Source organism: Psittacula echo (assembly GCF_963264785.1).
Source record: "Psittacula echo genome assembly, chromosome: 13".
NCBI lineage: Eukaryota > Metazoa > Chordata > Aves > Psittaciformes > Psittacidae > Psittacula > Psittacula echo.
The window spans coordinates 3,349,563-3,376,174 of record NC_137749.1 but is presented as its reverse complement, the minus strand read 5'-3'; the positions used below and the strand labels follow the sequence as shown (position 1 = coordinate 3,376,174).

The 26,612-nt window shown below is 47.9% G+C and overlaps 4 protein-coding genes across 8 annotated transcripts in view; 2 read left to right on the top strand and 2 right to left on the bottom strand.

Annotated features, from left to right (window-relative positions):
• Positions 1-520: 520 nt before the first annotated feature.
• On the bottom strand, positions 521-22,976 carry SNRNP35 (small nuclear ribonucleoprotein U11/U12 subunit 35). 2 transcript variants are annotated; one of them, XM_080628506.1, is made up of 3 exons: positions 22,897-22,976; positions 3,429-3,597; positions 521-1,842 (listed from the first exon to the last, which is right to left on the bottom strand). In XM_080628506.1, exon 3 carries the CDS (start codon positions 1,837-1,839, stop codon positions 1,048-1,050), a length of 792 nt encoding a protein of 263 aa, XP_080484632.1. In that variant the 5' UTR covers positions 1,840-1,842; positions 3,429-3,597; positions 22,897-22,976; the 3' UTR covers positions 521-1,047. The 2 variants fall into 2 exon arrangements, with proteins under 2 accessions (XP_080484632.1, XP_080484633.1); XM_080628507.1 differs by lacking the exons at positions 3,429-3,597; positions 22,897-22,976 and adding an exon at positions 2,356-2,499.
• Positions 2,523-6,879, top strand: RILPL2 (Rab interacting lysosomal protein like 2). The gene is made up of 4 exons (XM_080628508.1): positions 2,523-2,881; positions 3,796-3,947; positions 6,186-6,296; positions 6,788-6,879. The coding sequence occupies exons 1-4, from the start codon at positions 2,546-2,548 to the stop codon at positions 6,810-6,812; spliced, it is 624 nt and encodes a 207-aa protein (XP_080484634.1). The 5' UTR covers positions 2,523-2,545; the 3' UTR covers positions 6,813-6,879.
• On the bottom strand, positions 6,332-23,349 carry KMT5A (lysine methyltransferase 5A). 3 transcript variants are annotated; one of them, XM_080628504.1, is made up of 8 exons: positions 22,897-23,349; positions 18,520-18,614; positions 16,322-16,478; positions 14,512-14,728; positions 13,650-13,734; positions 13,241-13,300; positions 12,227-12,417; positions 6,332-11,143 (listed from the first exon to the last, which is right to left on the bottom strand). In XM_080628504.1, exons 1-8 carry the CDS (start codon positions 23,312-23,314, stop codon positions 10,933-10,935), a joined length of 1,434 nt encoding a protein of 477 aa, XP_080484630.1. In that variant the 5' UTR covers positions 23,315-23,349; the 3' UTR covers positions 6,332-10,932. The 3 variants fall into 3 exon arrangements, with proteins under 3 accessions (XP_080484630.1, XP_080484629.1, XP_080484631.1); XM_080628503.1 differs by having other exon boundaries at positions 8,744-11,143; positions 14,512-14,731; XM_080628505.1 differs by lacking the exon at positions 22,897-23,349 and adding an exon at positions 18,917-19,024 and having other exon boundaries at positions 8,755-11,143; positions 14,512-14,731.
• Positions 23,350-23,552: 203 nt separating this feature from the next.
• The window catches only part of SBNO1 (strawberry notch homolog 1), a 34,400-nt gene continuing 31,340 nt past the window's right edge, over positions 23,553-26,612 (top strand). Inside the window, exon 1 of one of the 2 annotated variants that reach the window (XM_080629034.1) lies at positions 23,553-23,755. The gene's annotated coding sequence lies outside the window, so the exon portion shown is untranslated. Of the gene's footprint in view, positions 23,756-24,221; positions 24,755-26,612 lie in introns of those variants that run through there. The other variant, XM_080629035.1, reaches the window with a different exon arrangement.

The window sequence follows — 26,612 nt, the reverse complement described above, 5'->3', positions numbered from 1 at the left end:
TGCAACACCTGAATCCTTTTTCTTGTGGGAAGTTAACATCATCTCTCCTTGGGGATGCAATATATGGGTTTGTTTGCCCTCTCCTGAAAAGGCTCATCTAACTCTTTGTGGAAATAAAGCCTCAAACTGGGCAAGGTTTAGGAGAGGTTTAGGACAGGGTCATTCAAAGGCTGACCAGAAAAATATAGTTTAAAATACATTAGCAAATATTTAGGAATGGCTTATGATGACAAATAACACCTTTACTGGAATGCACCATGCGCTTCTCAGTGGAAGATGGGTGTCTCTGTACAAACCCAGGTTCTGAAAAAGGAGCTGCTTTGCCCTCTGCTTCCCCAATTCCACTACAGGCAGCAGCCAGCCCTGCTTCCAGAGCAGGATTTAAACCCTGTGCAGGCAGGAAACCACCCGCAGTGAGGAGTGCATGGACTGATCAGGAACCTGATCTGCTCATTGCTCTGCACTGCACATTCCTCTGCAGAGCACATTCCTCTAATCAAAGGAAGTGCATTCTCCCATGATACAAAACCCCCAAATTTCTTGTTATGACCTTCTCCCTCACATTGCAGATCTAGTTAAGGACATAGAACTACTCAAGATCTCACCTGTGCTCAAGAAAATAACATTTTCTTGGGTTGGGGCACATTTCTCAGAAGCTGACTTTGCTGCTGTTCCATTACTATTTCTCCAACACATGACTATTTCCTCAAGAGCATGTCTCACTGAATGACAGTGGACATCTGGCACATAAATACTTAAACACGGAGCTCTCTCCTGAGCCCTAACAAGGCAGCCAGATGTGCACTCAATTTCAGAGGGATGCCCACACACGTGGGGCCTTTCTGACAGCATTCACCAGTTCAAAAATATTACTACACAAGTTTATTTGCTCTGAAGAACAATTCAACACATACCTTAACTGCATTAGCAGCCAAACTATAGACAGCTTCTAGCAGGGTAGTCTGGGAACACACTGCTCACAGCCCCTGCAGCTGGAACGCTGTGGATGTAAGAGCAGGTAACAGCCCAACGCCAAGGCACTGTCACCTACCGGTGCTTGTCATCATCTCTTTGTTTCTTGGTGTCTCTATCCCTGCTCCGGTCTCTGTCCCTGTCCTTCCTGTCTCTGTCCTTCCTCTCCCTCCCTCTGCTCCTCTCCTCTTTGGAGTCCCTCTCGCTTTCACCCCAAGTCCACAACCGTTCCCTTTCTGGCCACCGCTTGTCTCTGCTCCTGTCGTGGTCTCGGTCCCTTGTTCTCCAGTCCCTTGATCCCTCACGAGACCAATTTCTTTTCTCTGCTGATCCTTCTCCATAGAAATCACTTTTCATGTTTGGCAAATTGATGGGCTTTCGGAAAGGTCTGTCCCGTCCTCCGAACCGGAGCTGCCCAGATTCTTTTTTGCCTCCAAAACCACCTCCAAGCCTCCGAGGAATCCATCCTTTGAGAGTTCTTTCCAGTTCAAAGTCCACAAAGATCTCATGCTGATCGATAACCAGCCTGTTGGCGTCTCTGTGGGCCTTCATGAGGGCTCGCTCCTCTTTGTACTCAATAAATGCATATCCCTTGGAAAACCCCGTGACCAGGTCTCGAACCAGACGGAGCTTTCTGATGTCTCCATAGCGGGAAAATACCTCCTTTAACTTCTCTTCTGTTGTCTGAAGATTGAGCCTTGCTACAAACAGGGTGAGGTGAGGGTCTCCTGTAACTCCCTTGTTCGGTACATAGCGTGCCAGCATAGCTCTCCATATGGCACGGTCGTGGGGCTCCTCATCTGTGCCATCAATGCTCCCGGCTTTGAGAGGGTCATACTCCTTTGCGATGGGTGCCCAGTCGTTCATTGTCTAGTGGGGAAAACCACATAAAATACATAAAAACACAGACTCACAGGTATTTTCATCCCAAAATCCCGAAAAGCGGGACCAACTTAAATAAACCAGCAACGTCGCTGTTGTTTGACTTCATCTCAATTAACATGTCGGAGAGCTGGATCCGCCTCAGGCTGAGGGGACCCGCCGCTCTGGCCTTCCCCTGCGGGCCCTACCCCGTACCCCGCTGAAGGAACCCGCGGCCCCCTCGCCCGGCTGCCGTGGTCAGAGGCCGGGCAGAGGGGAGCCGGCTCCAGCCGCTGCTCATTTACCCCCATTTCCCCGTCCCGTCTGGAGCAGCGGCGCCGCCGCCGCCATCCCCCGGCCCCGCGCCCAGGAGCCGCTCCGCCATGGCGCCTGGCGAATGTGGCGTTAAGGAACCCCCGGTGCATTTACCTCCCTCCCTCCCCGCCCAGCTCGGTTCGGTTCCCACCGCGGTGCAAAGCGAGGGCTCGTCCCACAGCGCCGCAACCACCCGCGGCCCCTCACCGGCGGCGGAAGGCGGGCGAGCAGGCGGTGTCTCCTGAAGGGAAGGGGCAGGGCGGGAAGCGCGGCCGGGCCGCGGCCTCCTCCATGGAAACCGCCGGCGGCGGGAGGGGCCGCTCTGCCCGCGGGGCCCGGCGGCAGCAGCTCCCGGCCCGGCCCGGCCGAACCCCGGGGAGGAAGTTAGCGGCCGGGCATGCAGCAGGGCCGGGAGGAGGAGCTGCAGGAGGAGGAGGAGGAGGATGGCGGCCCGGAGAGGGCTCTGGAGAAGAGCCCGTTCGAGCTGACGGCCGGCGATGTCTATGACATCTCCTCCGTGGTGGGCCGCGACCTGCTGCAGCTCAGCACCGGCCCGCGGGTGCCCGCCGCCCTGGCCCGGCTGCAGTTCAGGATCGTGAGGGTGCTGGAGATGCTGGAAGCGCTGGTGAGCGAGAGCAGCCTCGCCGAGGAGCAGCTGCGCATGGAGCGGGACAGCCTGCGGCGGGAGCTGGAGGAGCTGCGGCGAGGGGCGGACCGGGGGAGCGCCCCGCAGGTGGGTGCCCACCGTGCAACACACACCATGCTGCACAGCGTGGACGGGCGCCTTAGCCCTGGGGTTGCAGCTTTGAGGTGGCACAACACGGTCGTGGTCTGTCCCCTCAGCCACATGCAGGTCCTGAAACCCATCCTAACACCAGATGGGTCGGGCAATACTGCTGCCGTAACTGGCAGGCTCTTTACCACAGCAGAACAAGTCTCATAAAGTTCACTTCTGGTCTTTCTAGAAGGTCTTGAAGCTGTTTCCTGAGCAGAGGTCTTCAGGGTTGTGGCAAGGCACAGCACTGTGGGTCCCTCACTTCTCTTTCACTTTCGTGACTAACCACTTGGTGCTGTGCTAGTGAAGTTCACACACACAGACAGGTTTTCAGCACACAAATCCCCTGTTGCTCAGCTCTCACACAGGACTGGTCCCATAAAAACAGCTTGCCATAGGTGCAAACACTAAAGCTTTGTTTCTCTGAAAGAGAAACTGGTGTCTGTGACCCAAAAAGTCATTGCCACAAAGGTCTTAAATGAGGAAAGGAGAATTCAGTTCTTACCTCTCTCTGCCACAGAGTTTTGCTGTGATGTTAGACATTGCTCAGCCTTTCTGGTCATCAGAAGAGCAGATAAAAGCAGCTTCTTGGCAAAGTACGTTGCAAATTCTTTGGGACATAGACTTTGCTTTTAGCTGTGGCTGGCGCCCATCGCAGTCAGGCCCTGTACTGGCTGGGAAATGCAGTCACCCAGGGAATACAGAAATAATAAGAAAAGCTCTAATTAACTGCTTGGAAAAAAATCAGGATTCTGATGAAATCCTACTGGTTCTAAGAATTACTACATATTCGTAAAATTAAGAGGTTTTACTCTATGAGTGCCTTGGGTTTGACAGGTTACAGGTGATGACCACCACCGTTTGTTTTACAGCTCAGCCTTGGGCCAGATAAAATGGTCATAGATCTCACAGACCCCAATCGCCCCCGGTTCACACTGCAGGAGCTGCGAGATGTGCTGCAGGAGCGTAACCAGCTGAAAGCTCAGCTTCTGGTGGTGCAAGAGGAGCTACAGTGCTATAAGAGGTCAGCAAAGAACTAATAACAATTACTTGTTATCGGGGGAGCTTATAAGATCAGAATATTGCAGGTGTGAGCACTTAGATTGGGCTGGGCACTGTCCAGATGTGATAAAACATCTGTGCTCCCAAAACCCTACAAATGAGTAAAGGAAAACAGGGAAACAATGAAGTCTCTATGCATCATACTTTGAAAATCAACTCCCTCTTACTCTGCACAGTTCACCACCTGTTCCTGTAACCTACACAAGTTACTCCCACTCCACACACAAGCTGGGTTCTCACTCACATGAATTCACCTCCACGGTCACAGCAGGCGCATGCACACTCTTCCTGTCTAATGCCACGTACCAGAGAGCACGGGGGTTTCCATCTCTTTAGTCAGAATCTCCTTCCTCCTCCAGCTCCTTCCTCCTCCAGCTTGCCAAGGGAGACCTTAGCTTATCTACTGTTCCTGTGCTCCTACACTGGGTATGGATTATCTAGAAAGAATATTAAGCTCTTTCATCATCATTCAAGATAAGCTGTGGGGTTTTTGTTTTAAGACTGCCACCGAAGGGTTGTGTGAGGTACCCAAACTGTGCCAAACAAGGACTTATTGAGCAGGCTTTTGGTCTAGAAAACCAAATCAGTGAATCAGTCTGAGCCCAAGGATGGGATGCAAGAAGGACCTTGCTATGAATTCCTCACCTCCTAAGGCCGCTCTTCCCCATTCCTCTGCTCCTCATCTGTATTATCAGCTCCTTGGGGCAAGAAGCTACGTCATCTAGACACAAAATGTCTGAGTGCATTGGATCTCAGTTGAGATGCCTCAGCAACATCCTGTTAGATACAGTAACCCACCCTTTGCCTTGCCTGTAACAGGCAGGTTAAGCCAAGAAGTTAAATCTAAGAAGTAAGTTTACAAACTGCTCAACAGGACTTCTCACAGCACAACGACACATGCTCCCCCTGCTCCGCTGCCTGCCTTTGCTGTGTGCCCGCTGCCATGTCTTCATGCTTTGACTTCCCAGCTGCGTTACACAGTGTGTTACAGGCCAAGTTAAACATTAACAGTATGAATGTTTCAGGTTTTGCGCAATATAAGTCACAGTGCTGTGCACCTGAAGACCTGCTTTTCAATTCAAGTAATTCTACATGGTTACCTCTGTGTACAAGATTACATCTTAAATCAAAAATCATCTTCCCCTTAAAAATGCACATAAAATCTTAATTATAACTGTATGGCCATAAAGAGTAGCTGTGCAGTGGAAGAGCATAACTATATGTTCTAAAATGGCTTGTGTGTATTGGAAATAAGTTGTATATAGCACAAGGTAACTGATGGCCTTACACAGAACAATTGAAAATGACTGATGTTTGGAGATTGCACCTCAAATCATGATTTCTGAGTAGAAGCTGGATCTGCAGCCACCAGCAGTGTGACTCATAGCTCATAGGCCTATTTCTCTAAGAGGAGAATCTGTCCCAGAATCATCCCGTGCCTGACGTCACACCAGTTTCTAGATACTCTCCTGTGTTTGTACTTCCAAGGTCCATACAAGTGTGGCTTCGCTACTTCCAGCTTTCAGCTACTGACTGCAGGCATGAGCTTTGGTCCACTCAGCTCTCCAGATAAATGAGGTCAGCTGAGGACAGCAAACTGGCACACTGTGAGAACAGTGTTGTGTGTCAGCTGGTAAAATGTATCCCCATTCCAAGCCAGGGAACCATCTCTTGGTAGAACTGAAGCTTTTGCCTGAAAGAGGTGGCTACAACCTTGCAGAGTGTAGCAGCATTGGGGTAAGATGATGGAATCTACTTCTCTGTAGGATGGGAAGAAGAACAGGCAGATGTCCTGCAGGGAAGCTGGGAATCTCCCATCTGTTCCCTGCTGCATAGTGGGAGCTTTCATGGCTGCACTGAAGGTGCCACAGATCCACCCATGCAGAAATTCACTATTTGTCTCTGCACCCTACTATAATCTTTGGGCTTTTGTACAAATCCAACACGTAATTACACTTCCCTGTCACTCCTACCGTGATCTGCCATTCTTCCTATGTGGAGAAGTGAGCTCGTTACCTTTGTAGCATTCTCATTAAAGCACAGCCTAAGCAAAATGACGTTACAGTACTTAGGGAAAATAAGAGCAATTCATTACAATAGGCCAGGCTGCTGCCCCTGTCCTGTGAAGGGTTTTAGATGCAATACCATACTATGCACAAAGCCACAAAAACTAAATAAATAAACCCACTTCTTTTCCCAGTGGGATCATCCAACAGAGAAAGGACCAAACTGAAGAACTGGCAAAAGAAGCCAGGGGCAGCAGCTCTGGCCCCAGCAAGGGCAGCGAGGAGAAGACAATCATCAAACGACTGTAAGTTTGTGTCTGCATGTTATTTTCTGGGAGAACATGGCAAGCTTCACGCTTGGTGAATCCAGGGATGAATTCTGAACTTTAGCCTACTTGGCTGCTTATTGTTTTCTCCTCCTCTCCCTGCAAAATTAAAACCCGATAGAGAAATCCTTTCCTGTGGAAAAAGCACTCCATAGGATGCAACCTCCAGCCAGGCAAGTGGGGCCTCACTTTTTTTTCTAGGAAAAATAAGCATTTCAGAGGAAAACTATGTGCCCCTGGCCTCCCCTGCTAGCACACACAGCCTGTGCTGTGGGAACATGCTGGCTGCCCCTGGAGGCTCCCACTGGACAAGGCAGCCGCACGCAGTACCCACACACTCAGGCCACGTCCCTAAAGTTCCCCAAAATAACAAAACACATTGATAGAGCTGCCTCAGGGGCTGTTCCTCCTTTTCAGTTGTACATTGTTGTTTCCTTCTTGTTGTTTTAGTTTTATTTCTCTTTTTTTAGGTTCTCTTTTAAACATGGAAAATGAGCACCCTCCAGAACTCAACCACTCCTGTGCAGAAGTGGAGCTGCTGAGAGCCACCAGGGTGTTGGGGGAGGTTAACGACTGGAAGAAAAATCATCACTTACTGTAGAGAATAAGCAATCTCATCACAATCACGTTGTACAATATTCTATCAGAATAGATTTTACTTGGCTTTTTTTAGAAACTGTTTGACATGTTTTGTATTTCTCAGATTCCTGCCAGATGTTTCACACCTGTAGAAAATAAATGTTTATACAAAGGTGGTTTTTATTCTTATTAAAAGAGCCTGTGGTGATGACTTTTTACAAGGGCACATAGTGATGGGACAAGGGGGAATGGTTTTAAACTGACAGAGAGGAGATTTAGATTACACATTAAGAAGAAATTCTTCCCTTTGAGGGTGCTGAGGCACTGGCACAGGGTGCCCAGAGAAGCTCTGGGTACCCCATCCCTGGCAGTGTTCAAGGCCAGGTTGGACAGGGCTTGGAGCAACCTGCTCTAGTGGAAGGTGTCCCTGCCCATGCTAGGGGTTGGAACTGGATGAGCTTTGAGGTCCCTTCCAACCCAAACCATTCTACCACTTATTTTTCCTGTCCACTTACCAAAATGCTCAGCCCAACTGATCTTGCAGGAGGAAGATACTGTTAAGAGACACACCATTCAGAGGAGCACTGGGAAAGAAGAACCCATTTGGGCTGCAGCCTCCACTGCTCTTATGCAGAAAGTTACCTTACACTAACAGAACCACTTAAAGAAAACCCCAGTACTGCTTTTTGCTGTGTGTGTCTTTACATCAGATGGGCAATACACACGCAGCAGACACCTGTCACACCCCACCTCACCAAGTGAAGATGAAATTGGGCTGCAATAACAAAACCCCTGCCCAGGCAGGAGTGGCTTTTTGGGGTCAAGATGGAAGACAGCAGCAGAGAGCACAATAAGGGAATAAATGCTGCTGCATCATGCTCTGCCCACAGGAAGCACTGATGTCTTCTCAGAGGCACAGACATGCTCAAACTGGAACAGATGCACCACTCAATTTCTGACAGCTAAAGGGCCCCTGTGGTACACAGCTGTATTTTTCATAAACTCTGTTCTTTCAATCAACTGTCACAAGCAGTGTATTAGCCCCAGTAATGAGATTTATCCCTAGTGAAGCATATGGGACAAACAGAGGAGTAGTAAAAGAAATATGAAAGACACCAATTAGGTTCCACATTTAGAAGAGTAGAATTTCCAGAGCAGACAAGTCTGAACAGACATAAAAAGGGCAGTGACAGGTATCAAACCATATCTGACTCTCTTCAGAAGTAAAAGCAGGCTCTGAAATCTTTTGATTCCCTCTCATACATGAGCAGCATGAAAAATATAGGACACTTGATTGTGCATCTGCTCAGATGCACAATGTGCACGTGGCTTAGCACAACTGTGGACTCCTTTCAAAAACAATTTGTTAGTGTACAGTTGCTAACAAAGCAACATCACAGATGTCTGACCTGAGCAAGCTGGTTTAGCTGGGGCACACAACTGCTGAAGTCATTTTGCCATCTTCAGAATACTCGTAAGCCTTGGCTGGGTCCCTGTGATATATTTTCTAGGGCATGGAAGCCGGGAAGGAAGTTACTGCATTTCCTTAGCATAGGCTTTGTATTCAGAGAAAGAAAAGAAAAAGGACACAGTCATGCACCAGCAACAGCCAGGATACACCCCCAAGCTGAAAAGAGCTGTTTACCTATGCTCTGAGCTCCATCCTCTTCTGTGGTTTATCCGGAGATGCACTTCCTAATATCCTTTAAAAGGGGAGGGGGAATTACGTCCCCAAACACACCAATCACTATGAAGTCTTAATGAAACAACTTCAGGTAATAAACTGCACAAATTACACAGAGCTGTGCAAAAGTAGCAGCCTTCCACAGAGGCACAGAACACTGCTGTAGCCTTAGGCCACTCTGCAGTTAGGGGAAGGAGACAATAATGAAAGCTGAAATTATTCTTTCCAGTTTACCATTTTAGATGTGTTTTATAAAAAAAGTGGGAGTATTTCATATAGATGTGATGTCTATGTATCAGTTTCTAAAAAAGTAAAGGATACATAAGCAGTGCAATGTCAGCTTTATTACCATCTTCCAATGCAGTGCTACTTGATTACCAGTTAAGCATTTCAGAGAAGACAATTTTCCTATTATATAAAACAGGGAGAGATCTTCCCCCTTTCATGTTTACAAAAGTGACGTGGAAGAACAGAGGTTTTAAGCTATTCAACCTGATAGAGAACAGGCAAATGCTTAAATAAAATAAAAAGGAAAAAAAACCCCATCATTTCCTTCCAATTTTGACTAAAGGGAAGTGCTCTAGTACAGGAGGATCCTGTACACACTGCTGTAGTCTCTGCTGCCAGAGACTGAGACCAGGGAAGAGTCAGTATCAACTCAAATGAGTCTGCCAAGGAAGCTTATCTGTAAAGGTAACAGGTCTCCAGTTAATTCCTCAGAAATGGTGAACCCACACAGGCCAGCCCTGACCTTGTATTAAGTAGTAAATAATATAAAGCATTTAATGGCTAATGATTTTCACAGCTTTCTTTCAAAATGCTAATGATCTGCAATGGAGACAGGTACTATAGCAGCCACTTCATCAATAATAAATATATTCTTTATTTTACAGAGACATTGTCTTCAAGTTTTTAATTTAAAAAATACATCACTAAGCCACCTCTCTTGCTGCTGGAGCATACAACCAGGATGTTGTTGCTATCTGACCTATCACATAGGCAAGCATCTAAGATTGTCCTAGAGGGCATTAGCTGGAACAGCAGCAGCCTTCAAGACGTGAGGAATAGAAGACATTAACAGAGCCACAGATGCCTTGCTGACCCCTCCCAGCAGCAAGCGTGGCTGATGGCTCACAGCCATTTTCATCTACACACATGCCAAGCCTGCCTTGGCAAAAATTCCAACTGGTAAGAATTCATCTTTAACATAAAGGACCTGCATTGTATTGCCCGCCTATATCACAGATTTGGTTCTCCAACAGTAACGTTACAAACATCTGCAAGATGCTGAGCACTCAACTCCCATTTAAGACAGTGGGACCATGCTGACAGACCTACAGGACCAGGCAATAAGGAATCTACTTTCTTCATTGCATCAACTCCATCATTACAGTTTGAAGCTGCATATGAAGATGACTCCTATTTTTGGAAGCGCTATGCTCTACTTCAAGCATTCACAGTAAATAAATAGCTTCTGATGTGGCTAATTAGCATAGGAAGGTAATAAAACTTTTAGAGAGAGCTTTTCCTTCTTAAAAATCCTCTGGAAGACACCTCCAAGAACCAGCCATCAGCTATAAAAAGGTACCTTCTTCAATTGTAGAAAACAAGTCATGTCAAACATTGATTCGCACTGTGAAGACAGAACTTCACACTTCTATTCAGTATCAACCCAGCCTATCAAAATCCATTCTCCTTTGGCTTGGAGTCATTTCTCTAAAGAAAGCAGCCAATTTGACCATGGATTTCCCTCAGCACCAGTGCATTTAAAGTTCACTGCCAACATGAGATACTGGAAGAACTGGGTCCCTATCACAACTTATTTGAGAATGATAGTGGCATCCATCTCAGAGAAGCCTGTCAGCACCAGGCTGTAAGAAGCAGTCTGACAAGCAGTGTAGCCACTGAAAGTACGAGTCAGAGTACAGAAGTACGTCTGCTGTCCTAATGCCAATTTCATCACCCCACAAAGTGGAGCACAAGATTTCATTGCAAAAGCAGAAGCACAACCCAAGTGGTTAAATTTCTGTGGAAGTCTTTGACTGCATGCTCAAGTGGCACCGGTCACTATGCAGAAGTATTCAAATTTTAGGAAGGGTTTCCTTTTATGATATAAAAAGGTTTGGCAATCTAAGATCAATTATTGAAGCCTGCCTGGAAAACTGTAATAGGCATTTAAATACTGCAAAGCAAAAAGGTAGCCTTTCAGGAGCAAAGAACACCATAAGCAGTCCACTAAGAAAGCTGAGGGAAGTGAGGACAGGGGAGAAAAAAAGCCATCCACTGACTCCTTGTAGAGCCAGTGGACCCACTCAGTCCAAAAAGAAAAAAAACCCAAACTAAGATGAAGAATTAGTGTTTCAGCCATGGATGAGCTTCTATGGAAGCTTTGCTTCTGTCTCCATAGTCGTACAACAGTTCTTCACCTGCTTTAATGTCTCTGGAAGCTATGAGTATGAGATGAGGCACGCCGTCAATGTCATGAAGCTTTGTTTGACAATTGCCACATTTGCTGTGATTAATCAGTCTTCCCAAGCGATTAGTTTCCTTTGTAGCATCAACACTGAAAGAACAAGAACAGAATGCAGGATTGCTGCATATCACACAGTCATGATGTGGCCAAAACCCAAAGTGCAGATCAGATAAAGAAAGAGGAATCCACACACAGCTTGAAACAATGAAGGAAAACCAGAATATATTCATATGATTAAACAGACTGCACATAACATGGTATGTGGGTAAGCTCCCAGAAGTGTTATGTTAGCCCAAAACCCTGAAAATGGAAAACTATGGGCTGCGTCTTTGAGCAGCCTCTTTCCAAGCAGCTCTCAACTGTGCACAAGCAACAGCAGAATCCAGATGCAGAACACCACCAAAAACACCTTAAACACCCTCTCCTTAGGAAAGCTGTGTCCAAGCTGAGTAGTATCCACTGAGTAAACGAGCAAGAGTCTCTACTCACATAGAAGGCTGTGAATGTCTAAATACTAGATGCCCAGCTTCCAGGGATTGGATACTAAATCTTTAGTGCCCTTTTTTGCAGCTATCATTATAGACTACAAGTCAGACACTTAGAACATAAGGTACTGCCAAATAATTAATACACAGGTTTAGTGACCCACACTCCAGTAGCATCAGCCCAAGAAGAAAGAACAGGCTGAGTGGTTGCTTTGAGAGAACTAGAGTTTGGGGCAAATGAAACGGCAAGAGTGATAAAGCACACACATGGGATGGGTATCAGGCACTAGAGAAAGGAGAAGACTCAGTCACAACCAGCTCAAGGAGACCTTTCTCTTCTAGAGAGCTTGTTCATGCTGCTTTTCAAACAAACTCCTTGCAACTCAGGAAAAGCAGTTAATTTTACAGAGAACAGATTTAGGCAGAAGTCCATGTCAGAGCTGGAAGTCTCATCCAAGCAGACACAGCTCTCCCTATAGCTTGTGCTGTACTTCAGAGAATAGGCCTCTGAGTCACCTACCATTCCTGCTAGCCTAGAGGTACAGGATGCTCTTGGACCATGAAACAGCACTCAAAGATTTCCTAATTCATGGTTCTTGTTAATTTTTTTTGCATGAAACCAAGAAGACTTCACAGCATTCAAAGCCTCTATCACTCAACTATCACACTTAAGGAAAGAGAAGCTTACCAGTACGTTTTGCTGAGGTACTGAAAATAGTACATATAGCAGCCAGTGGATGGGTCTTGAGCATACACCGCTTCTCGCTTTTTAGCATCTGTGATCTCTATGAGATCCCCATGATATTCAACTACAAATTCTCCTCGATTAAATTCTTTAGTAGCAATTACTCCTCTCCCTTTGCCATCGATGTAATCAATCTGTCAAGTTGAAAAGAAAATCAGCTGGGAAATTAGAGTATTTACATGATTGCAAATAGGCTGTTTACTAGGGAGTGAGGGATTTGTCAGTTAAAATTGCTACCACAGGGTATTGCAGACAAAGCCATAGAAGCACAATGCACAGCACTGTGGAAGAAATTTGGGAATATAGGAAGAAAAAATAGGAAATATGGGAAGAAATGTGCGTTTGGGGGACACACTGAGTTACCAAGTGTTCTGATACGAAGTCTTCTAATCAGAGAACTAAGAGTTACTTTAAGTAAACCGTACACAGAGTTACCTTATTTTTCTTTTAAACTAACCATTAGCTGAGGCAGCTTTTTCATTTCAGGAGCACCATCATCATACTCAGGTTAAGAAGTTAAAGGAACAGAAAGATCACCCACCAGTATACTTCACTATTCCTGCCCCTGCCATTATCCCAAGAGCCATAATGAAGACCCACAGCAACTGGCTGTCAATGTGCTAAGAGAATTTGTTACCATACAGAGTGTATATGTGGGTGTTACCTTTAAACATGACAATTAAGATGCTGTATCAAACCCATTTCTAGAAACAAACCCAAGAAATGAGATACCAGAGGCAGCAACTGCATTTCCAGTAAAGATTATAAAGCCCTCTCAAAACATTTGCGACTGAGGCTGCATATATTCTTCAGAGCCAAATATCACCCATCCAGAAAGGAACACTGTGCTTCAGTTTTGCTTCACTTTCATCTCACTACCAAGGAGCTGCAGCAGCTCCAAGACTGAGTTCTGCTATTTTCTGCATAAACAGATTAACAGCAACATACTGTAGTTACCTTCATTCCTTCTTCCTTCCCACTTGTAATTAGCTCATCTATTTTCCTCCTCTCCTCAGTCTGCAGAAGAAACAAGAACAAACAAAACCAGAGTATACTTGATAGCTTTTGTAGCTCATTCTAGAGCTGAAAAGACAATATCCACTAGTTTTTCCAAACCATCCCATGTCTTTAGCAAAATTGAAAGATAAAGAGACAGATTTCTGCCCCCCAAAATACACAAGCAGCTAGATTCTGTCCTAGAAGAACTGGATCAGCATTTCTACATTTTCTGTTCTCCACAATACTTTCACAACAACACTGTTTGTATTTGGCCAGTGGATACCATTTACAGACAGTTACATCCTTTCTCAAACGTTCCATTAACCAGCAATATTATAAGTAATGTTATTTTAACAAGAAACACTACCTCCAATTCAGATTTGCTCTTCCTGGAGCTTCTTCTAACTGGGTAATAATCTGTTACTTTTCGATTTGGTGTTCTTCCTTGTGTTCTAAGGGATGACAGAAATAGAAAACACATATTTCAGGCTATTTGTGAAGTTACACCTCTAGGACAGAGGTAGCTGTAAGAAATTCTTATTTTCAGCTTGGTATGTTGAAAAGTGATCAGTGTTTATCAGAAGATAAGAAACTTGAAGCCAAAAGCTACATCCTCTTCTCTTCCCCACATTATTTTGTTACTCTAGTACTAAGTCTTTAATAACAAGAATGAAATGCTGCTGGAAACTACCCAATGGTCATGCTACAACCTGAAGCCCCTGTGCCATGCTTTGCCAGAAGCTACACTAAAATTTAGGTCATGAAAACTGCTTGGAAAGGAGTTCATCAATGTTAGGTTCACATTACTCTGGTATCACGAGAAAGCATCAACTCAGCCAGGAGGCCCTCAACTGTTCTGTTTCTGTCCATAGAGAAGTAGGTCTTAATAGGTCATTAATTTCTTTTTCTATAGGTGACCAGCAAGTATTTCACAGGAGATAAGATACAGCAGCCCTGCCTTCAAAAAAACCAGAAGTCCTCTGCAAGGTAGAGAAATACTTTGGGTGCTATTTCTATATTTCAAACATGTTACTCTTGAGAAAACAAAGAAGTCACCTTGAAGATTTCTTCCCCCCAACACAATCATTTGCTTTGCTTACAAAAAGGCAACAAGAGTAACATTAATTATGGGTCCGACTGTAGCTCCTGAAGGAAAAACGTAGATCAAACATTCCTGGTGCAAAAGGACACACAGAAGAAATGCATTTAAAACTCCAGAAGTCACTTACTTTCTCCTTGGTCCACGTTTTGCTTTAACCATCTTTTTCTGAGCTGGCTTTGCATTGGCCTCATCAGCACAGTCTGACGGCAGAGGCGTTTTTTGAGTTTCTACAGTTCCTTGGTTTTGATCAGAGGAGGGCACTGAAGTATCGCACCCACCTTCTTTGTCCTTCTGGTCTTCTGGTTTCATAGCACCTTCAATTATATTGCCACTCTTTTTTCTTCCTGCTGATGGGAAAACAAAGTAAGGCTCTGAACTTGGGATCAACTACACCAGAGTGCTTTAAATGAATTCCAGTGTTTTCTAGTCCAAGTTTCTAGTTCCATCAAACAGGAGAAAAAGGAAGGGAATGATACAACCTCTTTCTGTTAGAACCCTAACAGTCAACTTTTACTAGTCAACTCAAGTTAACTCAACTTTTAACTAGTCATTGTTACAGTACACATAGTACAGAGGGAGGAGGGGTGAGGAGAGAAAAGGTGAAACAGAACCCAGGTGCTTTGTCATGTTAGGTTTGCAACTCAGTTTTCCAAACCCAAACATGCAGCACCTCATGCAGTGCTTGAGACAACTGCAGTTTGCCACCCAGTGCCTCTGGCATACTAAATGACAAGTTGCCATAAGCTAATCAACATCCTGCACTGGAGAAGGAGAGGAAGCCTTTCTGGATCCCACACTGTGGTGATCAATAGATGCAGATATTGGTACCAAGTGGCCAAAACCACTCAGACAAAATACACCAGAGCTCAAGGTTGGCCCTTATAAGAAGTCTACTGCACATACAACCAACACTTGCTTGGTTGCATGCGTCCTACCTTTATATGACCACATCCTCCTTCTCACTTAACTGATTTACAAGTAGGTTAGCCTGGTTGAAGCTGAATAAAGTTTTTACATAAGGCAAATCCCCAGGTTTAACAGACCTGTCTGCTGAGACAGATGCTTCCATCTCCCTGGAGAAATGAAGCACAGCTGTGAGGCCACAGCAGTGGGACAAGCTGCATGAAGCCATCTTCACTTTCTTGTCAAAACTGGGGACCTAAATTTGGAGCTAAAGGCCTCAAGTTTCCAGAAAATCTCTACCTGCCTGTGTGGAGTGGGACTTAAAATATCTGCTCGCTAAAAGTCTTTGCATCAAAATACTATGACAAATTACCAAGGTTATTAAATGCACCTTTAAACACAAGCCAGCTTTTTTCTTAGCTCCTCTATAAAGTTACAGAACATTCCCATTTCTAGTCAGTACAATGAGGCATTTCTAAAGCCTGGCACTCAGCATCCACAACGTGTGCTCCTCATTCTCTACTGCCTTTATTTCATTCTAAAAACGTAAGCATTTTCTTTTGTAAGAGCCTCTACCTCATACCTGATGTGACTTTAAATTGCCTTTATAAGAATTACTATAAAGTAGTTAAATGATTGAATAAATTGGTTTTAGGTAATAAAACAGACCAAAAAATATGGATAAGCTGCTAAACATTGACGTGAAGCAGCAGAGTAGTGATAGAACTGGAGATTAGGGCATATTGACAATGCAATCATTACCTTTTTACAGCCAGAGAGACAATACAAACACAGCCAGACAAAAGACAGAAGGAAAATTGCCTGATAAACCCCTGACCTAAGTTCTGAGAAGGATAAGGACAAATTCATCTTTGTAGAGTCCCAGTTTGCTGGCAGAGATGTAGGACTGGGAAAGCAATTGGGCCAGGGGAGCTGCGTGGCCTTCTTGACTGCACGTTTAAGTTTTCCAATGGGGGGGGTGGAAGGAGCACATTTAACAGGGTGAGCAATCAAAAAAAAAAAATCAATCTTACCATTTCCTTTCCTGCAGGTTTTGTTTAGTGTTTTGCCCTGACATTTCACCTCGTGATACATGACAGAGTTTTCTTCTTGAAGCGGGGGGCGAGCACCAGGAGTTTTGGAAGGATTCAGGTAGCTGTAGATTTTGGATTGACCAATAAACACATTCTCCTAAAAGAGACCCACACAAAAATCAATACGTCACAGCGATGTTGGGAACTTTGAGCTGGTATCCACAACACATTGCAGAGAGCTGATGTGTTGATGTGTATGACACTGCTTTAATGCATCATCCTTGCTGCTGTTGCTATTTCTACTAAGTGAAAACATAACAGTGTTAAACACTCAGAGCACTTTACTAATGCAAACTCCTAGTCCAAGAGGACTTTCACATGAGATGTGACAGGATGGGGTAGTCACAACTAACTCCAGCCTCCACCCTGTGTTTCACAGTATGAACTCTGGTGTTAAAAAACAACCCCAACCCAGAGCTCCTCAGGAGGAAGGCAGCCTCAAAGAGTGCAAGCCAAAACAAATACACATAACACAGCAAAAATCACGCAAGCCTAGAACATACCTCTCATAGCCAGAGAGCTATAAGCTTACCAAAAGGCTCTCAAGAGGTGTCAGATGTTACAGCAGTTAATTATATGCTCTACTAGCACTGCAGAAGACAGGAATCAGTTTTGCAGAGTCTACCTTGAGTAACACCTCCCAGTGAGGGCTGAGAGATCAACAGGGCTTTTAATCTGGTGTATGGAACAAAATAAAGTGTAGAAGTTGTTCACAGCAAAAGAAGCTTTAGAGAGTCCTCACGCTTATGTCCAGCCAGGAGAATGGTAAAACCTGCTGGCATAGTCAAACACCTCAGAGAGCAGGGTTTGCGCACTGGCTCAGGCTCCAGGAGCACCAAGAGAGAGGGGTATCAAGTTTAGCAAAGCGTATAGAAGTTGTGTCACCTTTGCTCTTACAGCCCCCTGCCACCTCGCCAAGTCTGGCTGTGCACTGTATGGAGGTGACAGGGATTTCAGCCATTAAACCTCAGCCTCTGCACAAGCAGATGCAGCTTGGCCAGAATGAGTTTCTCTTGGCTATATTTTGATTCAACTAAAAGCAATTTTTGGACATTGCAAGCCAGTTAAAACAACAAAAACATGCATTCATATCTTTAAAAAAGCACACAAAGGTTCCCATTACTTAAAAAATAGCTCAAATATAGCTGACTAAACAAGTGCTCCAGTATAGTCACACAAAGACTAAAAAAAGTAAACAAAGCACACCACAGAATACACGGGATCATTTTAATAATTAACATAATCATGCGTAACAAACTTAATGGGTACACAATTCACATGCAAAATAAGACCAGTTAGAGGCTCAAATCTTGGTCCACAAATGAACTTTACTACAGGTTATAGTCGCAGTAGAACAGCCTGGAAAAAGGCAAATTAGGTCACTCCCTGACCCCCAGTATTTCTGAAAGGCCTATGAAAGACAAGATACTAAAAAATGGGGCTTTGAAGGATGACACATTATGAAAACTCCATTTAACAACTGCAAGCCCTGCACTGCCAAGTTGTCAAGATTTAGCAAAGAGTTTAAATAAGGGCATTTCCCAAGAAATGCCAGAAGCATGAACTGCCGCAGACCACCTGCCAGCACAGCCTTCTGGCTTTGCAAAGACCACGAACAGGAAACGAACAAGTATTTTTTCAGCCTGGCTTTCTCCCATGTTCCCAGCTCCCTGCCTGCTGTGCTCCTGGCGCTGAGACGCGGCTGCCACGTCTTTGTCTGTGCCAGGCTGGAGACCCTGGAGAGCAGAGGTTTTTTCCAGCGCAACAGAGCACATAGGGGCTGCTGAGGAGCTCTGGCATTAGATGGCATGGCCACAGTTACCTCCATAGAGGATTAAATGACAAGTGACGACCAACCTCCGACCAGCCGCCCGTAACAGAGGAAGAGGGAGATGTCACAGAGAGATTGCCAAGCCCGGGGCCTGGCTGCTCGTAGCTGCGGCAGGGCACGGGCAAACGCGGAAAGAGCCCGGTTCCATTGCGGGTTAAGCGATTTCTGAACGACGCGGGGAGCCCCCGCTGCCTGTGCCCGGAACCGCACGGTGTCGGGAGACAGCCAGCACGCCCCGCGGAGGGAAGCGGAGAACGCAGCCGATCCCAGGCAGCCGCCCGCCCCGCTCCGCCAGCCCTGTGCTTACCCCACCGGCCCGGGGGCGTCCGGAGCCCTTCCTCTCGGCGCTCTCGGGTCTCGCCTCCTCCGCGCCGCCCGCCCGGGCCTTGGGCATGTTCCTCCCTAGGAGCAAGGGGGGAAGATCGGCGCCTGAGCCATGTCCGGCGCGGCCGCCCGCGGTCATCGCCCGTCCGCCACGGCCTGCGCCATGTTTAAAGGGCTGGATGCGGCAGGGCGAGCCACGGCGGCCCAGCCCCTTCCCGGCGAGCTGCGCACACTGCGCGGGGGAGGAGTCCCGCCACCCCCGGCACCCCGCACCTCCCGGGAGGAGCCTCCGCGTCGCGGAGATGCCCCACGCCGCCTGGCCCCAACCCTAGCAGCGACAGCCCTGCCGCGCCCCGGCTCCGTCCCGCTCCTCCGCGCACCTTTCGCCATGGCGGCGGCGCGGCCCGGCGCCCTGCGGCCCCCCGCAGCCGGGCTCCCCCGCCGGTCCCCGAGGAGCTCCCCCGCCGAAGCCAACCGCTCCGCAGGGAGGCGCCGCTCTCTTCTCAGCAACCCCATTGGCTTAACCATGTGCTGATCAGCGCTGCCGCGCCCCCTGATTGGCGCGCAGAGCCGCACCCCGCCCTCTCCCTGTCACACTGAGGTGGCCTCCGCTCCCGGGAACGGGGTTTAAATGTGCGTTCCCCGAGCGCCCATTGGCTCGTGCGAACGGCAACCCGCGCTCTGATTGGTAGCCTGGGAAGGAACCGCCCTTCCGCGGCAGGGCCCCGACACGTGGAGCGGGCGCCCAGCTAGAGTGGGTTCCGCAGGCCCGGCCCGGAGCGGTGGCGGGCACCGGGGGTCCGGGGGGGCATTCCCGGGATGGGGTTTAAGTCTTAAGTCCATCCTTGCCTAGAGGACAAATGAAGCTCAGGCTTGAGCCTCAATCCCTCCTGCTGTAACCCCGACGCTGTCCTCAGGACTGCCCAGGAGCTCAGGGCAGGTCCAACACACCTGCGTGGAAATTAGAGCAGGACTCCAGAGAGTTAAGCAGCGTTATGGTGGGAGTGCACACAGCCTGTGACACACTTGGTGTTCCTTCTCGGCCAGTGGATGTCATTGTGAGGTAACCCCACAGGACCTCCTTGGTGTGCCATGTCAAGAACAACCATACTGAGCACCAGTATATGAGGAGTCCCTTTTCTTATCTGTGTTAGCCTTTTAGGGCTCCTCTGACTACCTGTGTGTGCCCAGGAGATGGATCCGTGGCACTGAGCTTACCCAGGGGCTACTGTCACAGGGAAACCAGCTACTTCAGGATGATAAAACGACTGAAAAGTGAAGTAAAAGAGAAGAACCACTGTCAACTTCATCAAGGAATGCCCAGAAGGGACAGCCCTCATAGCCGGGGAGCTGGAGGCCACAGCTGCAGGGTTGGCAGCAGAAGCAGCCTCATGCCTCAGTCTGCCCTCTCCCCATGTCATGACAGCTCTCTGCTGAGACAGGCACTTTGGGAAAAGGAAGAAGAAACCCAGCTCTGCATTGTTACTGTAATTTATGATATCTGTGTCTTTGCTAATGAGGCACATACAGTTTATGGGAAGGCAACATGTTGTTTTTGTGAACAACATGAGGCTGACATCACCTGTCCATCATGTCAATGAACTTTCTCCCTCAGGGCACATACCCTGATCTCTGCAGAACAGCATCAGAGCCCTCCGGCAGACACTGGGCCTATTTTTCCACCCCAGTTCCCACTGTCCTTTTCACACAGCGTGGATGTGACTGGAAAAAATTCCTCATAAATTACTAATGACGATTTCCTTCTTGCAGTAATCACACAATCATAGAATAGCTAGGGCTGGAAAAGCCCTTAAGATCATCTAGTTCCAACCCTCCTGCCACGGGCAAGGGCACCTCACACTAAACCATGTCACCCACGAGTCCATCCAACCTGGCCTTGAACACTGCCGGGAATGGAGCATTTACCACTTCTCTGGGCAACCCATTCCAGTGCCTCACCATCTTCATAGTAAAGAACTTCTCCCCTTACATCTTAATATCTTATATTTTAATGGAGGAATGCTGTTCCTAATGTCATGGGAAAGCTCTGGAAACACCTTTACTGTGGTTTTACTCAGCTTTTGGGGATATTTTTAATAGCCATTTCATAGATGTGCATTAAACAAAAGCAGTGGAGTTCGCAGCACTGAGGCCGAGCGGGCCGCCGCTAGAGGGCAAAGCCAGCGAAGTCATTCCCTTCCCTGGAGCAACAAAGGAAACAACGTCAGCTCGAACATCAGCTCCAACCGGCCTCTGCTGCCAGCGCCTTGGGATCACACCAGGAATGCACCAAATAGCTTCCCCCCGTGGCTTGTTTCAGGGAGCTATGACCAAAAAGGCAGTACCAAGGGGAAGTTAAAATGTTATCATGCATAAACCCTGCCAAAAAAGGACGTGTCCGGCTGTAGCTGCTGGTCACCATGACTCAGGACTGGCTCCCATGCTCTGGAGATAGCGGCACGATTCCCATTGGCACAGGCTTTAAAACCCAGTGACCTAAATATTATCTCCCATAGTGCTGTAAGAGCAGCTCCTGAGGGCTCTGTGTTTTCATGTGGAAATGGGAAATTGTTTAGGGGGAAGGGAAGAAAAATGAATGAGCAAAGTGCTGGTTTTGCTCAGAAAGCAAAGGAAATCTTCACAGTAAATTCCCTTCAGTCTAAATTAACGCTTCACACGGTTAAAATATATATATTATTTTTTAGAACTGGCTACCTTTGAATTCAAGAAAGTTCAATTTCTTTCAAATAGACCTACAAGCTGCTGGTTATGTATTCCCACCTGAGAGCAAGTTCTTGCTGTAGTTCTCCCACAGCTCCTGTTACATTTTCAATTAAATAAATCATAAATCACAGAATCACAAACTGGTTTAGGTTGGAAGGGATCTTAAAGCTCATCCAGTTCTAGCCTCCTGTCATGGGCAGGGACACATTCCACTTAGAGCAGGTTGCTCCAAGCCCTGTCCAACCTGGCCTTGAACACTGCCAGGGATGGGGCAGCCACAAATATCACAATATTTACACAAATTTCTTATTAACAAGATGAAATCCTGACATTTTGCATTTCGGCCGCTGTACCTCACCATGAGAAAGCACATGAAACCATACCCTAAAGGTAACAGTTGAGCATTATGTTAGGCAACTTATGAAGTCATGTAGCAAAATGGCAATAGGGGCTAACGCCATTTCACAGATTATAAAATATAATTACATTCACAGTAGTGTCTAATGATGATAAAAGGGAGCATCTCTGACTAAACCATGGATCTCATTCACTGAGATCATTAAGTTACACACAAAATCCTGCAGATAATGCTGCATTTCACACCAGTGGGAAGTGTTGCCACTCACCTCTCCCTGTCGAGGATGATCATGAACTCTGCTCATAGGCCTGACAGGTGAACTCTCTTTTCAGTTCCAGATATCAAAAACTGATCACTTTCTTGTCTCATTTGTATAGAGCTGCTTATGTGCCTTTAATGTTAGCTGTAGCACACACAGACTGTCCTCTATTGTGCCTCTACCTGAAGCACTAGAGGGCAATAACGAAGGTATCAGCCACCATTTGAATTGTTATCTCTGGCCAGGCTTCTCTCATCTTCTTCTAGCATCTAAAGCATCACTGATTAATCTGTATGGCTTATGTCAGTTTAATTAACGTTGCTTTGTCTTTAAATAGCTCAGCCTAAATCCATCTAATCCATTATTGGTTATTTTAATCCTTTTTAGGTTTGCCTAACAAGAAACTAAGTAAACTTGCATAAAACTGAGTGAGCAGCACGGAACGTTTTAAGCAGGCCTACACTTCATTTATGTGTGCTTCAATTTTATGTAAAATTCTCACAAGTTTTCATATTCTTACACATCTGGGAAAATATTTTAATGGAATAATGTCTCTTTCAGCAAGAATCTGTCAGTCTGAGGGCCTGAACTGCTAAAAGATCTCCCCAGATGTCAAAGCAAGTGTAAGCAGTCATCGGGTTTTCAGGCAGAATTAGCTTTTTGCAGCAGCAAATGTCACTTTAGCCACTTTTAAGGTATTTGTGATGGAAAATTCATGTGCCAGCACATTGCACGCGTGCGGCATTGCCAGGCTGCTCTGCCTGGTATGGCCCTCAGCACAGCACCGCTGCCACCCCTCGTTCCCCTCAGGGAGCTTCTGTGAGGGGAACACTGGCGAGTAGTGTGACTACGAGGGAACGGGGGTCTGTAGGCATCCCGCAGACGGGGCGGCACCGACCCCGCCGCAGCGCTCAGAGCCCTGCAGTGTTTTCACAAGGACAGCAGCGCCAGCCACGGCGGGGTGGAACCGAGGTGGACCGCGTCCAGCGGCGGGAGCAGGCTCCGACACCATCGCTTACCCCTTAGGCGCCGGGGACGCCCCACCACTGCCGCCCACCGCCTCAGGCGGATGCTCCAACGCGCATGCGCGACGTCTTCCTCCTTACACCCCCCGCTCACGGAGACAAGGCGCGTCATCACGATACCTCGAGAAGAGCGAGTTCTCGCGAGAGCGTCGCCTGTCGCGTCCTCGAGGCAGCCGCCATCTTGGAGGAACCGGGGGATCACGTGACCTTCCGCAGCCCCGTTCGCCTCCGCCTTCCCCTCCCCCACCCAACCGGGAACCGGGCCTAAGCCGCCAGCCTCGAGTTCGGTCCGCCGCCATGAGTCCCGGGGCCGGGCCCGCCCGCGGAGGACGTCGCGCTCTGAGGACGGTGGATACGCCGGGTGTCGGGGCGGGGAGCTGGTAGTGGGACAGGGAGGAACAAGGAGCGGCATGTCACGTGACGGGGCCGGGGGGAGCGTGCGCCACAGTCCGGTGGCGGCGGCAGCGCCGCGGGGGGGCGAGGGGGGAGAAACGGGGGGAGAAAGGAGGGGGGGTTGGGCGCGAGACGGTGGCGGCGGCCACGTGATTCGGGAGGCCAGCGTGGAGGGGGCGCGCGTCACGTGGGGCGAAGCGCGCGCCAGCGGCGGGCGGTGGCCGGCATCACGTGGGAAGGGGTGCGGCGCGGGGGGGGGGAGAGGAGGAGGAGGCGCGGCGTTGGTCACGTGGTGCGGCGCGGCGGGCGGCCTTCAGGCCCGCTCCCCCCCCTCCCCCTCCCTGTGAGAGGGGAGGGAGGGCAAAGATGGCGGCCGTGAGTTAGAAAGCGGCGGGCGGCGGCGCCAGCGGCGGACACTTCTAGGACCGGCCGCGGGAGGACCGGGAGCGACAGAGAGAGAGTGAGTCCTGCTCCGCCCTACTGCTTGGTTGCGGGACTGCTCGGCCGCCTCAGGCCGCTCGCTGCGCCGTGGGTTCGGTGCGGCGCCCCCGGGGGTTCTCTCTCCTCAGACCCCGCCGCTACCGCGGCGCACCGGGCCCCGCAGTGTGTGTGTGAGGGGCGTGTTGCGTGAAGGGGAAGCCGTCGTGTCGGCAGTGGACTCCGCACCTCTGTTGGTCCTTCAGCCTGGAGCGGGCCGCGCGGCCGCCCCCGCCGGGGGTCCCCGGTGGGCCCGGTGCGGCGCGGTGAGCCGGGGGAAGGCGCCGCTGGCCTGGCTGGGCCGTCGCTTGCTTGGGAGTCGGATAAACTTTTGTGCCTGAGGCGTGTGGGGAGCGGTGGGGCCGCCTCGGAGGGCGGCGGAGCCCCCTTGGCTGTGGGGAAGCGTTTCGGTAGCGGTTGGCGGCGTGGGGGTGGGGGGCGGCGGTGGGGCTGGGCTCTCTCCCCCGCCCTGCTCGGGTAAAATGGCATCGGGACGGCGGCGTCTCCCCGCCGGGTCCGCGGCGTTCGCCTTTGTGCGGGCTTTCCGCAGCTGGGGTAATTGTTAACGTTTGAAATGGAGCCGCTCTGGTGAAACGAGGCGGGGTGTGTATGTGTGGGGGGTGATTTATGGTGCTGGAGTGGCTCTAAAGGCTGCCGTGAGCCTCAACCCCATCGCCCTTCTCCGGGATCCCAGCGTTGTTAAAGGGATCTTTAAAGAGATGGAGGTCTGAAAACAAAAAGTCGCGCATGGGACACAATTACGCAGCCAATTCTCGCCCAACCCGGAAGTTTATGTCGGTAACACGTGTTGGTGGGGAAGGTGGCGAGGCCGGGAGCCGGGACCCTCCCGCTGCCTTCCCGCGGGGCTGGCGCGCCTGGCCGGAGCCCCGCAGCTCCCGGTGGGGCTGAACGCCGCAGCGACAGACCCGGCCTCAAAGTCCAGTGACTCTTAACGAACGCACCTCAAACAGAGGTTGCTAGGGTGAGTAATTGTTTAGCATAAAAATGCCCTTACAGTCTGAAGGGGAAGAGGCCTTGTGGGGTCTCTATCTTTTTATCGGTTGTTTCATCATTATTTTTAGCTGAGCAGGTTCCACACTGTGTTTGGGGGTATAAATTACAACTCTTGGACTTTCTAGCAGGTATTCGTAGGCTGGTTTCAGATGTTTGATACCTGTTAAAGATCAGGCCAATCGTTTAGAAGCTTAAAAAGGTTGAATTGATGAATTAGATAACTTCAGATTGTGTTGTTTATTCAAACTAATAATTCTTTTAATTATGGGGTTTTTCTCCCATTACTTGCTCTGGAGTTAAGAATTAACTCAGTGATGCACTGATTGGCTTTAAAGTGCTTAGGTTGTTTCTGGATTAAAATGAATTAAATGCATGCATGAATGTTTTGCAAGCTTTTTTGACCCCCCTAAATTGAAAAGCCGTGGTTGATGATGTAAAGCAAATAATTTACTATGACAGAAGTGGTGTAACAGCATGACATTTGAACTGATTTCCTAGATCTTCCTTACTGGTGTGGTATGTTACTTCTGAATGCCATTATAGTCTTTAAAATGCAAGCAATTTATCTTTTTGCTATCCAGACAGATTCTTTGATGTCAAAACTGATCAACAGCTACTTGAAAAGCTATTGAAGTGGGCAGCAGTATGGTTAATGTGTTTCTTGTTCCTCGAGATACACCTGGAACTAACTCGCAGGCCAAAATCAAGGGAGGGTGAAAGTGCTCAGATACTGCTGCTGCCTCTTCTGGGTTTATTTCTTAAAAGCCTTCACTAGAGGCTAAATTTTGACCTCCAGCCATTTAGTCTGAAAGCTGATTTTTAGCCAGATCATTACGTTTAATGTTTTAAAAGCTTCTCAGTTTCCCATTTTCAGTCCGTGTATCCTGACTGCTGTGAATTTCATAGAACAGTTGTAAGAGAGCTTTGAGGCAGAGTTGAGTCCCACAGCATCCTGAACTACCTCATGTCCTTACAAGCGTTGACTTCAGAGAGGTGGCCAGTGTGTGCAAAACTGTTATGTGTTTTACAGGGTTTTGTGTATCAAAAGTAAACTTTGTACGTTCAAATGCCATGTTAGCTACTAGGCTTGAGGGTAAGGCCTTTAAGGATGGGTGAGTTCAGTCATTAGTGCTTTACTCTTATGGTTGGATGGTGACTTGGAAAGGACCAGAAGGGATTGGGTTGGCTTTTTTCCTATTTTATTGTTTCCCAGGTTGCCTTCTGGAGCCAAAAGCTGCAAGATGAGCAGAACCCATCTGGATATCCAGAGAATCCTGTTGTGTGGGATTGGGAGTTAGCAGCCCTTACACCTCTGTTGTGAGAGGCTGTGAATGGAGATGGGGAATTTTTGGGGTTACTAGTAGCTTGTGGTTTAGACAGAAAACTGGTGGGGTCATACCTGTCTTTTCTGTACAACTTCAGTATTTGTGTGGTATTTTAAGTGGTTTTCAGTGTAGTTCAAGTGACATGTATTCCTCAGAAAGCCAGTGGGAAAATCCTTCCCAGTAAAAGGAGAACAGGAGTTGCCAAACTGCATTGGTCCCATTCAAACCCACATTTGCAGGTTGGGTGTGCCACAGAGGCCAGATGTTCAAAGGGTTTGGAAACAGCTGTGCCTGGTTGATTGTGTTTGATTTGAGCTAAGCTGTGATACTATAGTTGATGATGATTTTTAGATAAGCACTTTAGGTATATGATGTTACAACATGTAACTCTCCCACCTAAAAATCAAAAGCCTTTTCATTGTTTAGGATTCTGCCATTATTTTCCTTGGGGGAAATGGAGAGCAGGTTGCTTAGCATGTGCTTTAGAATCCCTTTTTTGTT

What these genes read in the sequence shown, in the direction of transcription:
- SNRNP35 (XM_080628506.1), bottom strand. Translation starts at nt 1,839, where the DNA reads ATGAACGACTGGGCACCCATCGCAAAGGAGTATGACCCTCTCAAAGCC.
- RILPL2 (XM_080628508.1), top strand. Translation starts at nt 2,546, where the DNA reads ATGCAGCAGGGCCGGGAGGAGGAGCTGCAGGAGGAGGAGGAGGAGGAT. An exon ending in ACCGGGGGAGCGCCCCGCAG is followed by an intron (nt 2,882 to 3,795) that starts GTGGGTGCCCAC and finishes TTTGTTTTACAG; the next exon opens with CTCAGCCTTGGGCCAGATAA. An exon ending in AAGACAATCATCAAACGACT is followed by an intron (nt 6,297 to 6,787) that starts GTAAGTTTGTGT and finishes CTCTTTTTTTAG; the next exon opens with GTTCTCTTTTAAACATGGAA.
- KMT5A (XM_080628503.1), bottom strand. Translation starts at nt 23,314, where the DNA reads ATGCCGCTCCTTGTTCCTCCCTGTCCCACTACCAGCTCCCCGCCCCGA. An exon ending in GACGCCCCCGGGCCGGTGGG is followed by an intron (nt 16,479 to 18,519) that starts GTAAGCACAGGG and finishes GGTCTCTTTTAG; the next exon opens with GAGAATGTGTTTATTGGTCA. An exon ending in AAACGTGGACCAAGGAGAAA is followed by an intron (nt 13,735 to 14,511) that starts GTAAGTGACTTC and finishes GTCATCCCTTAG; the next exon opens with AACACAAGGAAGAACACCAA.